This window comes from Aquarana catesbeiana, linkage group LG03 (assembly GCF_042186555.1).
Source record: "Aquarana catesbeiana isolate 2022-GZ linkage group LG03, ASM4218655v1, whole genome shotgun sequence".
In the NCBI taxonomy this organism is placed as follows: domain Eukaryota; kingdom Metazoa; phylum Chordata; class Amphibia; order Anura; family Ranidae; genus Aquarana; species Aquarana catesbeiana.
This window is the reverse complement of record NC_133326.1, coordinates 208,530,788-208,543,526: the sequence shown is the minus strand read 5'-3', so window position 1 is coordinate 208,543,526 and position 12,739 is coordinate 208,530,788. Positions and strand designations below refer to the sequence as shown.

The following is a 12,739-nucleotide window of genomic DNA, read 5'->3' as shown; positions in this document are numbered from 1 at the left end:
TTTTCTAAAATTCATATGGAGGGGGAAGAAGTCACGAGTAAAATATACACAATTAGTGAGTAGTAAGAAGAGGGGGGGTTGGGGAGCACCAGATATCAAAAAATATTACACAGCTGCAATATTATCACGTATACCAGAATGGGTTACTAACAATAAGGATAAGCAATGGGTGAAAATAGAAAATATAAGGAGCGGGGTAGACCTGGGAAAAAATGTTTGGATACCACCACAAGTCAGAAAACTAAACACAAAAACATTTGATATCATGAAACACGTTCTAAACACTTGGGATAAAATTTATACTAGAGAGAGGTGGAAATATAACTCGCCGCTAGTCCCGCTCAAGGGCACAGATTACTTCCCGCCGGGGAGGGAAGACGTGGCTGGAAGATGGATCCTGAGTGAAGAGGTCCAACTTAAGGATATTACCAGCCAGGGAACATTACGTACCTACCAGGAACTTTAGGCAAGAGAAACCCGGTTGGTTATGGATAGCTGGAAATATAGGCAGCTCAAACATTTTGTAGAGTCACTCCCGCAGCCAATTAGATCAATAGAAGACCTCTACCCCCTTGAGAAAGCACTCATAAAGAAAAGCAGGAGGGGAGGAATGTCAAGGATCTATAGAACCCTGATAGAAATGGGAGAGACTGAGAGACCAGGATTTCTCAGGAAATGGGAGGAGGAATTAGGAAATAAGATCAGTGACAACGAGGCGAGGAGAATTCTGAGTAGAGTAAATGGCACATCAGTAAACTATAGGATTGCAGAAATGAACTATAGAATCATGGCCAGAATGTACATTACCCCGGACTTAGCACATAAAATGCAGGATGAGACCTCGCAGTTCTGCTGGAGGGGGTGCAGGGAAATAGGGACAGCGGCGCATATCTGGTGGTCGTGCCCAGAAATAAAAAAATTTTGGGAGGAGGTGAGGGAGACCACATACCTGATAATCAACAAGAAAATCCCGGACGACCCCTGGGTGTGCCTGCACCACGGCAGCAATATACCCTCGGAAAAGCTTATTACCACACCTCCTCAATGCTGCCAAGAGTCTCATCCCTAGACACTGGCGAGACAGTATGAGACCTTCAATGCAGGAGTGGCTCGACAAAATAGATGAAATCTACTGTATGGAATACTTAAGGTATAGTGAAGGATTGGAGATGGAGGAGTATGAGGAGACATGGAGAGATTGGGTTAAATTCAAGGCCTCCAACCATGCAGCTGAGGTGTGGGAGGATAAGGCAGAAAACCCACCCTAAACAAAGCATACAACTCTAGATCGAAGCTATTTACTTAGGCTCTAGGAATACTAGGAATACTAGAAATAGTAGGAATGGATTACTAACAGTGGGAGGTTGCGTTGGGGCTCTCTCAAATGGGGGGGGTTCCGGGAAGGGAGGGGGACAGGGGGGAGGGAATATAGAAATAGGATACGGAACAACCAGTGAGGGTAGAGGGTAATTATTTTATAGAGTACATATGGAATACAAAGAGTATTTGCAAACAGAAAAAAGCCACAATGATGTGAAAGTATTGAGGGATAAGCTTGACTGAAAAGTTGAAATAACATCCTTCCATGAATAGTACTTAGCTGACGTGGCAAAAAAAAAAAAAATAAAGTTCACCTGCCAATCGTCAACTCAAAGGATGTTAATGGCTTAAAGAGCTGGAGTGTGAACTTCCACCCAGAAGAGCATCAGACTTGTTTCTCTTAGGGCAGCATGACTTCTGGGTTGCTCCCATGATGGTTTAGGCTACTGCTGTGGCATTCAACTGCACCCTGACTGGGTAACCTGGTAGAAAAAGGTTTCCAGTGTTGTTAGAGTTAATTTGATGGCTCTCAGTTCCAGAATGTTGATAGGGTGTCTAACTCCTCGAAGGACCAGGTTCTCTGGACAGATAGGGAGTTGTAAACTCTACCCCAGCCCATAAGGCTTGTGCCCATTTTCACCATCTTCTAGGCTATGTGAAGGAGTGACTTTCCCAGTTCTTGGGCAGAGATGGAAATCCACCATGCAAAATGGGTCTTTTTCTAGCTGGATGAAAGAATTGGACAATGCAGGGACTAGATATACTTGTTTCACAGTGTGAGGATTTTTGAAGTGAAGTTGGGAAAAGGGAATGGCCTCAAAAGAAGTTACTATTAAGCCTAAAACACTCATGCAGAAGCGGACTTGGGGGGTGCTGTTTGGATCTAAGCGTCTGCACGTGAAACCTTAGGGAGGCAACTTTTTCCTGAGTGAAAGAAAATTCTGGCCTGGGCTGTCTCCAAGATTAGCCCCAAGTACTCCAGACAGTGTGAGGGCTGAAAGGCAGGAAAAGTAAGGGAAAGTTGATTATCCAACTGAAATTTTGAAGAAAATGAATAGTCTTCTGGACATTGGCAGACAAAGTTGTGGCTGAGAAGTCTCAGAATGTCCAGGTATCCTGTGACGTGAATGCCCTGGGTCTGCAAGAAAGGGCAAGCATTTTTATGAACACACGTTGTCAAGGAGAACCTGTATGGTAGTGCTGCAAATTGGAAGTGTTGGCATACCACAGCAAAATGCAGAAAGTGCTGGTGTGAGGGAAAGATGGGGAGTTGTATATGGGCATCTTGTATGTCTAGTGATGCCGGAAATTTTCCTTGTCTGAGAGAAGCAATTACAATAACATGTTCCTGGTCTGTATTTATTTTGTCCAGTTCGCAATAGTCTGGCAAATAGACATGATGGCCATAGCCAGCCGCAGGGCTGGACCTGCAAGTGCAAATGGGGCCTTTAAGAAGGTTTTAAAACACCCATCAACAGAATACCTAATAGGGAATATCCTCAATAGGAACTGTAAGGTGTTTTAAGGATGTTAAAGTCAGGATCCTCAACCAGAACAGCCCATTTGTTTTCTTAAATTTGTTGTACAGGATACATTTTTAGCAAAAAGCTTTCAGGCTTGGGTCAGTCCTCACCCAATGCACAATCAATTTGTGCTTGTATGAGAAAAGTCTTTTTTTTTTTCTTAGCCAGCCTTTTAGTGCCTATAGAGGCTTGTTATGGCTGTGGAGAATCAGGTACTGCTAGTCAAAGACTAGTTTGCACTGCGTCATTTAGTGTATCTATAGTAAAAGAAAAAACATTTGGCGCAAAGCCATAGATTAGAGTGTGGCTCATTAAATGCAAGGAAAGGAAAATCCTCTGAAATCTCTACAAATTCAGCATCCTCCATTTCATCCTCCAAGTAGGTTAGGTTTCACCTAGAATTCCTGAACAGAGTCAAGGGGAACAGAGGAGGTGTAACATTTCTGGCCTCTGAAAAAAGAAGGTTCTAGAAGTGCCAAAGTTTTCCAAAGCATGAGGACAGCATAGCAGAACAACCTTCTTTTCTCAGGGCATATGGTACGCATCTGAGAGGGAATAAGCATCAAATGAGGGGAGCGGTGTTGTAATCGGACATTACACTGCGACGGAGGAACGGCTATCATCCTGTGCAGTGCTCTAAGTTTCCTTTAGACCGTCTGCAGAATGCATATTATTTGTCCTTTTTTTCCAGCTCCTTTGCACATCCGCCCCCCCCCCCCCCCCCTTACTACTGCCCTTACCACACATGTGAGGTATTACCGCAAATTCTAGCACTAGACCTCCTGTGTAGCTCTAAACTGGTAACCTGTAAAAGAGGCTTTTAAAGCGTTGCCCATGGATAATTTATGTACTGTAGTTTGTTGCCTTTCCACGGGCATGCGCAATTCTAAAGTGTGAAATGTTTGGTATCTATTTACTCAGTATTGCATAATCTTTTATATTTTACTGAAACAATTGGGTATTATATTGTGTCTGTGTTCCCTAAAAGTGTTTATTTTGTGTTGCCGTTTGAAAAGCTGCTGAGCAAATTGTATTCTCTAGGGCCTATATATATATATATATATATATATATACATATACACACACACACACACACGTGTTTGTGTGTATACACACAGTATCTCACAGACGTGAGTACACCCCTCACTTTTTTGTAAATATTTTATTATATCTTATCGTGTGACAACACTGAAGAAATTACACTTTGCTACAATGTAAAGTAGTGAGTGCACAGCTTGTATAACAGTGTAAATTTGCTGTCCCCTCAAAATAACTCAACACACAGCCATGTCTAAACCGCTGGCAACAAAAGTGAGTACACCCCTAAGTGAAAATGTCCAAAATGAACCCAAAGTGTCTATAATTTGTGTGGCCACCATTATTTTCCAGCACTGCCTTAACCCTCTTGGTCATGGAGTTCACCAGAGCTTCACAGGTTGCCACTGGAGTCCTCTTCCACTCCTCCATGACAACATTACGGAGCTGGTGGTTGTTAGAGACCTTGCGCTCCTCCACCTTCCGTTTGAGGATGCCCCACCGATGCTCAATAGGGTTTAGGTCTGGAGTACAAGTACAAGCAGGGAGTTGTTGAATAGGGTGGGACATCCTGAACCTTCTTGCTGTTTCCATCCTTTATTTGCATATTAGAATGTTCCAACTTTCGGGGCACTCCTGAAAATGCTGAACGTTATTTCCTAAATTTTATTCATGTGGTCACTTTTTTCATACTACTTGTAAAGAAAGGTCTGTTATGAATGTACGTCTTGAACAACCTGATTTCCTCTTGCATAAAAAACAATTTTAGCACAGCACGATTTGAAGTAGCTTTATGTGAGCATAAGTGTTAATATAGGCATTGACCATGTTTTTTTTTTTTTTTATATTTTGATAAAGGTATGACAAAAGGGAAGATGTTACATGGACAGATGAAGCTATGAAACTTCACTCGCACATCATAATGGAATTTGATGATTCTCATTTGTCTCGGTTTAAAAATAACTACAAAGTTTTGAGCCATATATCTGGCTTTGATGGATTTGGGTTTCATTTTGATACATTTCCACCCATTTACCCCAAATTGTTAACAAAATTAATTATTTTAGAGAGGTCCCAGATTGTATAATGTACAGTATCTACAAATGTTTAAAAGTTTTGCTTTCTTGTGAGGCCTTTAAGCATATAGTATCATCTGGTTTCCCAACAAAGGGCTTTTGTTCAGTTTTCTAAATAAACAGTACAGCACTGTAACATTATGTTGATATTGCAGGAATATGCTATTTGTTTTTCAACTTTAAAGTTAGTCCTAATCAGAACTAAACCCTTTGACACGTTTAAAATTACTTTTTTCATTGAAAAAAGGTTAAGTTAAAGTGGGAGTTAATTCTGCTTACATTTTGCATTTCTGTTCCTCCTTTCCCCTTCGTTTCAACATGCTAATCTTTTATTACATAGCTTATTTTAGACCCAGCAACATCACTAGGTCTCCTTACTTCTCTATGCAAGATAGGCAGGGTGCTGCACTTCCTTATCTAGTTCGCTTTTTGGATGTGTCTGGTGCAACCAAATGGTAAACGGCTTAAAGCAAGCTTATGGCTACAGTAGCAGTTGTGTAGTTATTTTTTTATAGTGTCAGGGCACCCGCCGTATATTACCTAATAAAGGTTTAACCTCCTGATCACCCGGCGGGTGACATCAGACAGGTTTTAGCATCAGTTAGGGTCTGCGTCACCCCAGGCAACGTCAGTGCCAGTAGCGCTAACACCCATGCACGCACCATACACCTCCCTTAGTAGTATAGTGCCTGAATGGATCAATATCTTTGATCTGATCAGAACTATATTAGCGTCCCCAATAGTTTAGGGTTCCCAAAAATGCAGCTTTAGCGGGATCAGCCCAGATACCTGCTAGCACCTGCGATTAGCCCCTCTGCCCAGCCCACCCAGTGCAGTATCAATTGATCACTGTCACTTACTAAACACATAACTGCAGCATTCGCAGAGTCGTGCCTGATCCCTGCTAACGCTAACAGTTTTTTTTGGTAGCGGTTGACGCAGTCGCTGACAGGTGCTCTTTTTTTCCTGTGATTCTCACTAGTGTACCAGTAAATTTAGAGGCCAAAACGTCCAATTGAAGGTACAGTAGTGAAGAGGCCTACACGTTTCTGAGCCTGACAGATGAGAGTGAAGAGGAAGTCGCCCATCTGTCCGATTCTGGCTCAGAATATGAACCAGTGGCCAGCAGCGGCACCCTGACAGATAGCTCTGACGACAGAGTAGTGGTCCCTGCCAAGGTCAGGTGTACCGGACACAGTTCTTCTGCTGTTGTTGAGGTGCAAGAACCGCAGGGCTCTCGTATGGAGCAGAGAGCCAGCACTAGTGCCCGCTCATCCTTTTGGTGAACTGGCAAGCACCAGCAGCCTAGGACATCCTGGTTGTACATCCAGCACTGCAGTAACACTTGGTGACGTGGCAAGTCCCATAAGTGCAGTTCAAGCTGGTGAGGTGGCTAGCACAACTAGTGTCCCGCAGCCACCAAGAAGACAAAGACAGGCCTGTCGAGCCCATAGTTCCCTTCCTGCTGCATTTGCCAATCCGAATTAGGAGCCCACCACTTCTGCAGCACCCGTACTTCCCCCATTCACTGGCCAACCCAGAATTCAGATGGAAACAATTTGTATGCTGGTCAATTCATCGCCGCTAATCCCAAGTTGGCCCTTGCCAGAGATTGGACACCTATTATGGTTTCCGAATTTAAGACCTTCCTGGGCCTATCCCTCCTCATGGGTATAGTTAAGAAAAAGTGAGTTGCGGTCATATTGGTCCACTGACCCAATTCACCATATGCCCGTGTTCTCTGCCTCCATGACCAGGACACGATACGAGCAAATCTTGCGGTTCATGCATTTCAATGACAATGAACTCTGTCGTCCTCGGAGTGACCCTGGATATGATTGGCTCCACAAAATTTGGCCCCTCGTAAACCACTTTAACTAACAGTTTTGCAGCTTTGTTTACTCCCTATCAAGTTGTCTGCGTTGATGAGTCCCTGATTAAGTTTTCTGGCCACTTGTCTATCAAACAGTAGCTCCCTAGCAAGCATGCCAGATATGGGGTCAAGATGTATAAGCTCTGTGACAGGGCAACATGCTATACATATAGTTTTATGGGTTACGAGGGAAGAGATAGTCAGGTGGATCCCGAGAACTGCCCAGACTGCATAGGGAGCGCGCTGGTAAGAGTGTGTGGGACTTGGTGTCACCCTTATTCGGAAAGGGGTACCACTTGTATGTGGACAATTATTACACAAGCGTGCCACTTTTTAGTCACCTTTTTGATTGTGGACTTAATGCATGTGGCACCATGCGATCTAATCGCCAGGGCTTCCCCCCACGGCTTCTAGAATCTTAGATGTGGGGGGGGAAAGAGCCTGCTTGAAATGTAATAATTTGTTAGCAGTGGAGGGATTCACAGAATGTTTTCGGTCTGTCCTCCCTTCACGCAGATACGACTGTCCAAATTCCTACGGTGACTGGTGTGGCGAAACCCGTGTGCACGAATACAACCTTAACATGGGAGGGGTGGACCTCAACGACTAGTTGGCGTCGTACCCAATTTCCCCCCGTAAGGCCAGACGCTGGTATAAAAAAAGTGTCTGTACATTTTTTTCGATTGGCTCTGCTGAATGCTTATGTATACAAAGCTTCAGGACAAACTGGATCCTTTCTTCAGGAAGAGCTCATCACAGCCCTTCTGTTTCCAGACAGTGCTGTGGCCCACCTTCCCAATGCAAATGCAGTAAGCCGGCTGCATGAGAGGAATTTTCCATATGTCCTCCCTGGTACCCCTACCCAAAGATGTCATGTCTGCAGAAAATGCGGATTTAGGCGTGACACCCACTTTTATTGTCCCTCCTGTCCTGACCAACCTGGTCTCTGCATTGATGACGGTTTCAAACCCTACCACACACTAGTGGAGTATTAGCGTAGGGTAGAGCATTGCACAGTTCTAGGGCACACTTACAGGGTTTTTGAAAGATGAAATGGCCATCATATTTTGAGAGACCCTAATCTGGAACGTTTACAGTTTATATAAAAGTGCAAAAAAAATTAAAAAGCCAAAAATTGTTGTTTTTTTTTCTCTCTATTGTTACTGTATTCTAGAACTGTAATGTTTTATTCTTACTGTTTTATTGTTAACCATCATTTGCTTAGCAGGTACACCATTAAGCAGCAGCACAGGTTTATTTATTCTGACAGCAACAGCGTTTGCTCCCACAATACATAAAGCCGTGACTCCAGCGCTGTTTTTTTATTATTTTTCTTTTAAAAAGCACCCGTCCCCCGTGCTTACGCACAAAGGGGAAGGCTAGAATCGGTCTGGCGTCCTATGTAAACAGCTACTGCACCATGGCTGTGAGGTATCACTGCAAAGGTCAGATCGAGGGCAGTAATTTTAGTAGTAGACCTCCTCTCTAAATCTAAAGTGGTAACCTGTAAAGGATTTAAGGCTTTTAAAAATGTATGTAGTTTGGTGCTGCTGCATGGTTGTGTGCAATTTTAAAGCATGTTGTGTTTGGTATCTATATACTCGGCCTAAGATCATCTTTTATCTTACCAAACATTTGGGCAATATAGTGTGTTTTTAGTGCATTAAAATTCAAAAAAGCGTTTTTTTGTTCCCTCCAAATAAATTGCGGTTGAAAAAAATCGCTGCGCAAATACTGTGTGAAAAAGAAATTGCAACACCCACCCTTTTATTCTGTAGGGCCTTTTCTTTTATATATATATATATATATATATATATATATATATATATAAATTAGGGGATTCAAAGTAATTTTCTAGCAAAAAAAAAAAAGTGTCAGAAAGGGCTTTGTCTTCAAGTGCTTAGAAGAGTGGGTGATGTGTGGCATAAGCTTCTAATGTTGTGGATAAAATGCCAGGACAGTTCAAGAACCCCACAAATGACCCATTTTTGGAAAGTATGCACCCCAAGCTATTTGCTGAGAGGCATGTTGAGTCCATGGAATATTTTATATTTTGCCACACGTTTTTCTGGAAAATTACAAACTTTTTTTTAAATATATAATTTAGTGACAAGGTTGTCACTAAGTTATATATTGCTCAAACATGGGCATATGTAGAATTTCACCCCAAACTACATTCTGCTGCTTCTCCTGAGTACAGGGATACCACATGTGTGAGACTTTTTGGGAGCCTAGCCATGTACAGGAGCCCGCTAATCAATCACCGTCTTCAGGCTTTCTAAGGGCGTAAAATGGTGATTTCACTCTTCACTATCTTACACAGTTTCGGAGGCGATGAAATGTCAAGATCGCACAAACAAACCCCCCCCATGACCCTATTTTGGAAAGCAGACACAAGCTAATTGCTGAGAGGCATGTTGTGTCCATGCAATATTTTATACTTTGCCACAAGTTTCGGGAAAAATAAAAATTTTATTTTTTGATGAGTATTTTGCAGCGCTCATTTGTTTTTGAAGATTTAGAAAAGAAATGTATTTTTTTTTTCAAAACTTTGTGACAAAGCAAGATCTGCAAAAAATACTTAACATGACTCTCAGCAAATAGCTTGGGGTGTCTACTTTACAAAATGGGCGCATGTGGGTGGGTTTTGTGCTATCTTGGCATTTTATGGCCTTCGAAACTGTGATAGGTAGTGAGGAGTAAAATCAAAAATGTATACCCTTAGAAATCCTGAAGGCGGTGCTTGGTTTGCAGGGTCCTGTACACGGCTAGGCTCCCAAAAAGTCTCACATGTGATATCCCTGTACTCGGGAGAAGCAGCAGAATGTATTGGGGGGCGTAATCCCACATATAACCATGGCATGTGTCAGTAATGTATTAAGTGATAACTTTGTGTAATTTTTTTTTTTTGTCATTTTTCAATCACTTGTGAGAAAAAAATAAAATAGTGGGCTCAAAATGCCTCTCAGCAATTTCCTTGGGGTGTCTACTTTCCAAAATGGGGGGGGTACGGTTGTACTGCCCTGCCATTTTAGCACCTCAAGAAATGAGAGGCAGTCAAACTAAAAGCTGCATAAATTCCAGAATATGTACCCTAGGTTGTAGACTCTATAACTTTTGAGCAAACCAATAAGTATACACTTATTGACTTTTTTTTTTAACAGAAGACATGTGGCTGAATACATTTTGGCCTAAATGTATGACTAAAATTGAGTTTATTGGATTTTTTTATAACAAAAAGTAGAAAATTTTTTCGGTCTTTCCATTTATATCGCAAAAAAAAAAAAATATTCGCAGAGGCAATCAAATACCATCAAAAAAAAGCTCTATTTGTGAGGGAAAAAAAGGATGCAGATTTTGTTTTGGTACAGCATTGCATGACTGCACAATTGCCAGTTAAAACAGCATAGTGCCAAATTGTAAAAAGTGCTCTGGTCATTGAGCAGCTGAATAATCATTGATGCAGAAAGTTGGGAGTTTAAGTGATACCCTTTATTGGTGAATTTAAGTTACTAAACATGAGAGCTTAGTGAATGAGGTGAAGGTCTGCTGACTTCTATCATCCGATTGCGTAAGCAAAAAATTAATTTTTTAAATTGTAGAATTTACTAAGCTCTGGGGAAAATTCCCTTGTAAAGTGAGCAGTATTTGCCTTTACCAGAATCAACCCGGGCATTAGCATGACAGTCAGACAACGGTGTCAGAAACAGACGTTTTTATTATCAGTCCCACCCACACACACACCCACAGAATAAAGCACAGATAAAACAGCTTTGTTCTAATGCATTTCATTCCAAAATTGACTTAATTGTAATGACAAGTATATGCCGCCAAGCCTGGAGACCTGAAGCTGTAACTCCTCCCACAGCACTGAAGTTTAGCAGCAGGAAGAAGACAAGGCTCTCCCAAAGAAAAGATTTCTACAGAACCCTGCATACTGCGAGACATACAGTACTTCATTACAAAAATAGAACAAGATGTTTCGTTAGCATGGTAAAATTCTATTTCTCCAGGTTCAATAAAAGGACAGCTCGTCATTATTTTTGGCTGTAGGGTTAAAGCACCACCTTTAGGAGTGGCAGCGCACTATTCCCAATGCACACATTCCTGTAGCGATGGCTGTATTTATAAGTGGGTGCCGAAGCAACCACCGTCTGGAACCGTATGTAGTCAGAGTAATGGCACCAGCACACCAAGATCTCCAAAAAGTCTAAAGCTTTAATCAGCAATCCCACTGTTACAGCAGCAGTATGTACCAGAGTACAGCCGTTCACAACCTTTTATGTCTAAGGGCAGTTGTATGCATCACCTGGACTTACGGGGAATGGAATGGAATTTACATTGCATGGGCTCAGGCTACCTGTTTCCTATGGTGGCCCTCAATGTGTTTTGCCCCTTGGAGATAAATCGTAGAACAGGAGTAGTGGTGTGTGCGTAAAAAAGAGCTTAATTCAGCGTTCACATCCTTACAGCAGATTTCAACTTTTCGGAGCCATACAGGACCCCTTCCTCAGGCATGTGACCACCTTCAGGAATGGAACTCTAGGCAGAGGAGGGGGAAGAAACAGTCCTAAATGGTAGTCCTTGCAGCCAAAGCATGTTTCTGAAGATATTGAAACAAACCCTGTTACACTTTGTAAAAGGTGTGCACAGACGACCAGTTAGTGGTCTTGCAAACTTGAGACACAGACTGTTGATGTCAGAAGTCCCAAGAGGCACCTGAAAAGCATTTTAGGGCTACAAAAGAACTACACCAAGGAACGCTCCCCCAAGCTGGCTGCCAGACCACACTGGAGGGCCCAAGCAAAATGGCCACCATGGTTAGGCCAAAATTGGCACTGGTCGCCTGCCCAGCACATGGCAGACACCACCAGCGATAGAAGGCAATCCTACACCTCCAGCTAATAGTGTGTCCTGGAACGACAGTACCCAGAGCCCACACACAAACAGGCTGCAGCCACACTCTCCCAGGGCAATACCATCAGGTCAGAACAAAGGCAGGAGAGGGGAGGAAGGACTGGACATAAGCAACCTAGACCCAGAGGAGAGGACCCCACTGGCCTGAACACCCCAGGAGTACCTGCAGCACACCACCATGCCAAACGAAATTAATAGAAATTTAGGAGGTCATGGAACTCGTAAGCCTATATATATATATATATATATATATATATATATATATATATATATATATATATATATATATATTTTTTCATTTTTGGTGACAGTTTATTACACTGGCAGAGGATGCACAGATTTATTTTATTTCTAATTGAAGAATCAGATCCCCACATGGGAGTTGGAGTTACAAGTTAACTCACTGGCCAACCCACACACCCCACAGGTCAGCAGGGAATTAGGTCCTTACGCCTGCACAAGGCAGATTTAATTAACAAAAAAACCAAACACGGAGCTGCCTATAGCAGAGGGGATTGATTACAAGTTAGAATTCTTATAGGCAGTGCGCTTCCCCCCCCCCCCCCCCCCCCCTTTCTGCCTAGTGTCCTACATCTGTAGGTGGTACAATAAACCTATGGTCAAGAATAACCAAGACCTATGTCCTTCAATGAACGCAGTATATTTTTTACACCAACCTTCAACTTTACACTTTAAAGTGGCTGTACACCCTTTACAACCACTTTCACCTACAGGTAAGTCTAGATTAAGGCTTAACTGTAGGTGCTGCTAATAGGTTTAGGAGATATTTACAATTCCCCGTATGATGAGTTGTTCGGCGCATGCACACTTTAGAAAGGGCACGCTGTGCTGTTTCTAGCTGGGGTCATGCCGTGACTGGCGGCTCACGTGCATGGGAGCGACCTCACGCAACTACAGCCAGGCACAGAGCTGGAGTTCGCAGCCCCGGAAGGAAGAGGGGCGAAGATGGACACTTCCAGCCTTAGGGGACATCG

General features: G+C 42.7%; 1 protein-coding gene across 1 annotated transcript in view; it reads left to right on the top strand.

Moving 5' to 3' along the window:
- The window catches only part of ALG12 (ALG12 alpha-1,6-mannosyltransferase), an 82,854-nt gene extending 77,764 nt beyond the window's left edge, over positions 1-5,090 (top strand). Inside the window, exon 9 of the mRNA XM_073619726.1 lies at positions 4,737-5,090. Coding sequence (XP_073475827.1) covers positions 4,737-4,965 — 229 coding nt within the window. The 3' untranslated portion in view covers positions 4,966-5,090. The remainder of the gene's footprint in view (positions 1-4,736) is intronic.
- The last annotated feature ends 7,649 nt before the right edge of the window (positions 5,091-12,739 follow it).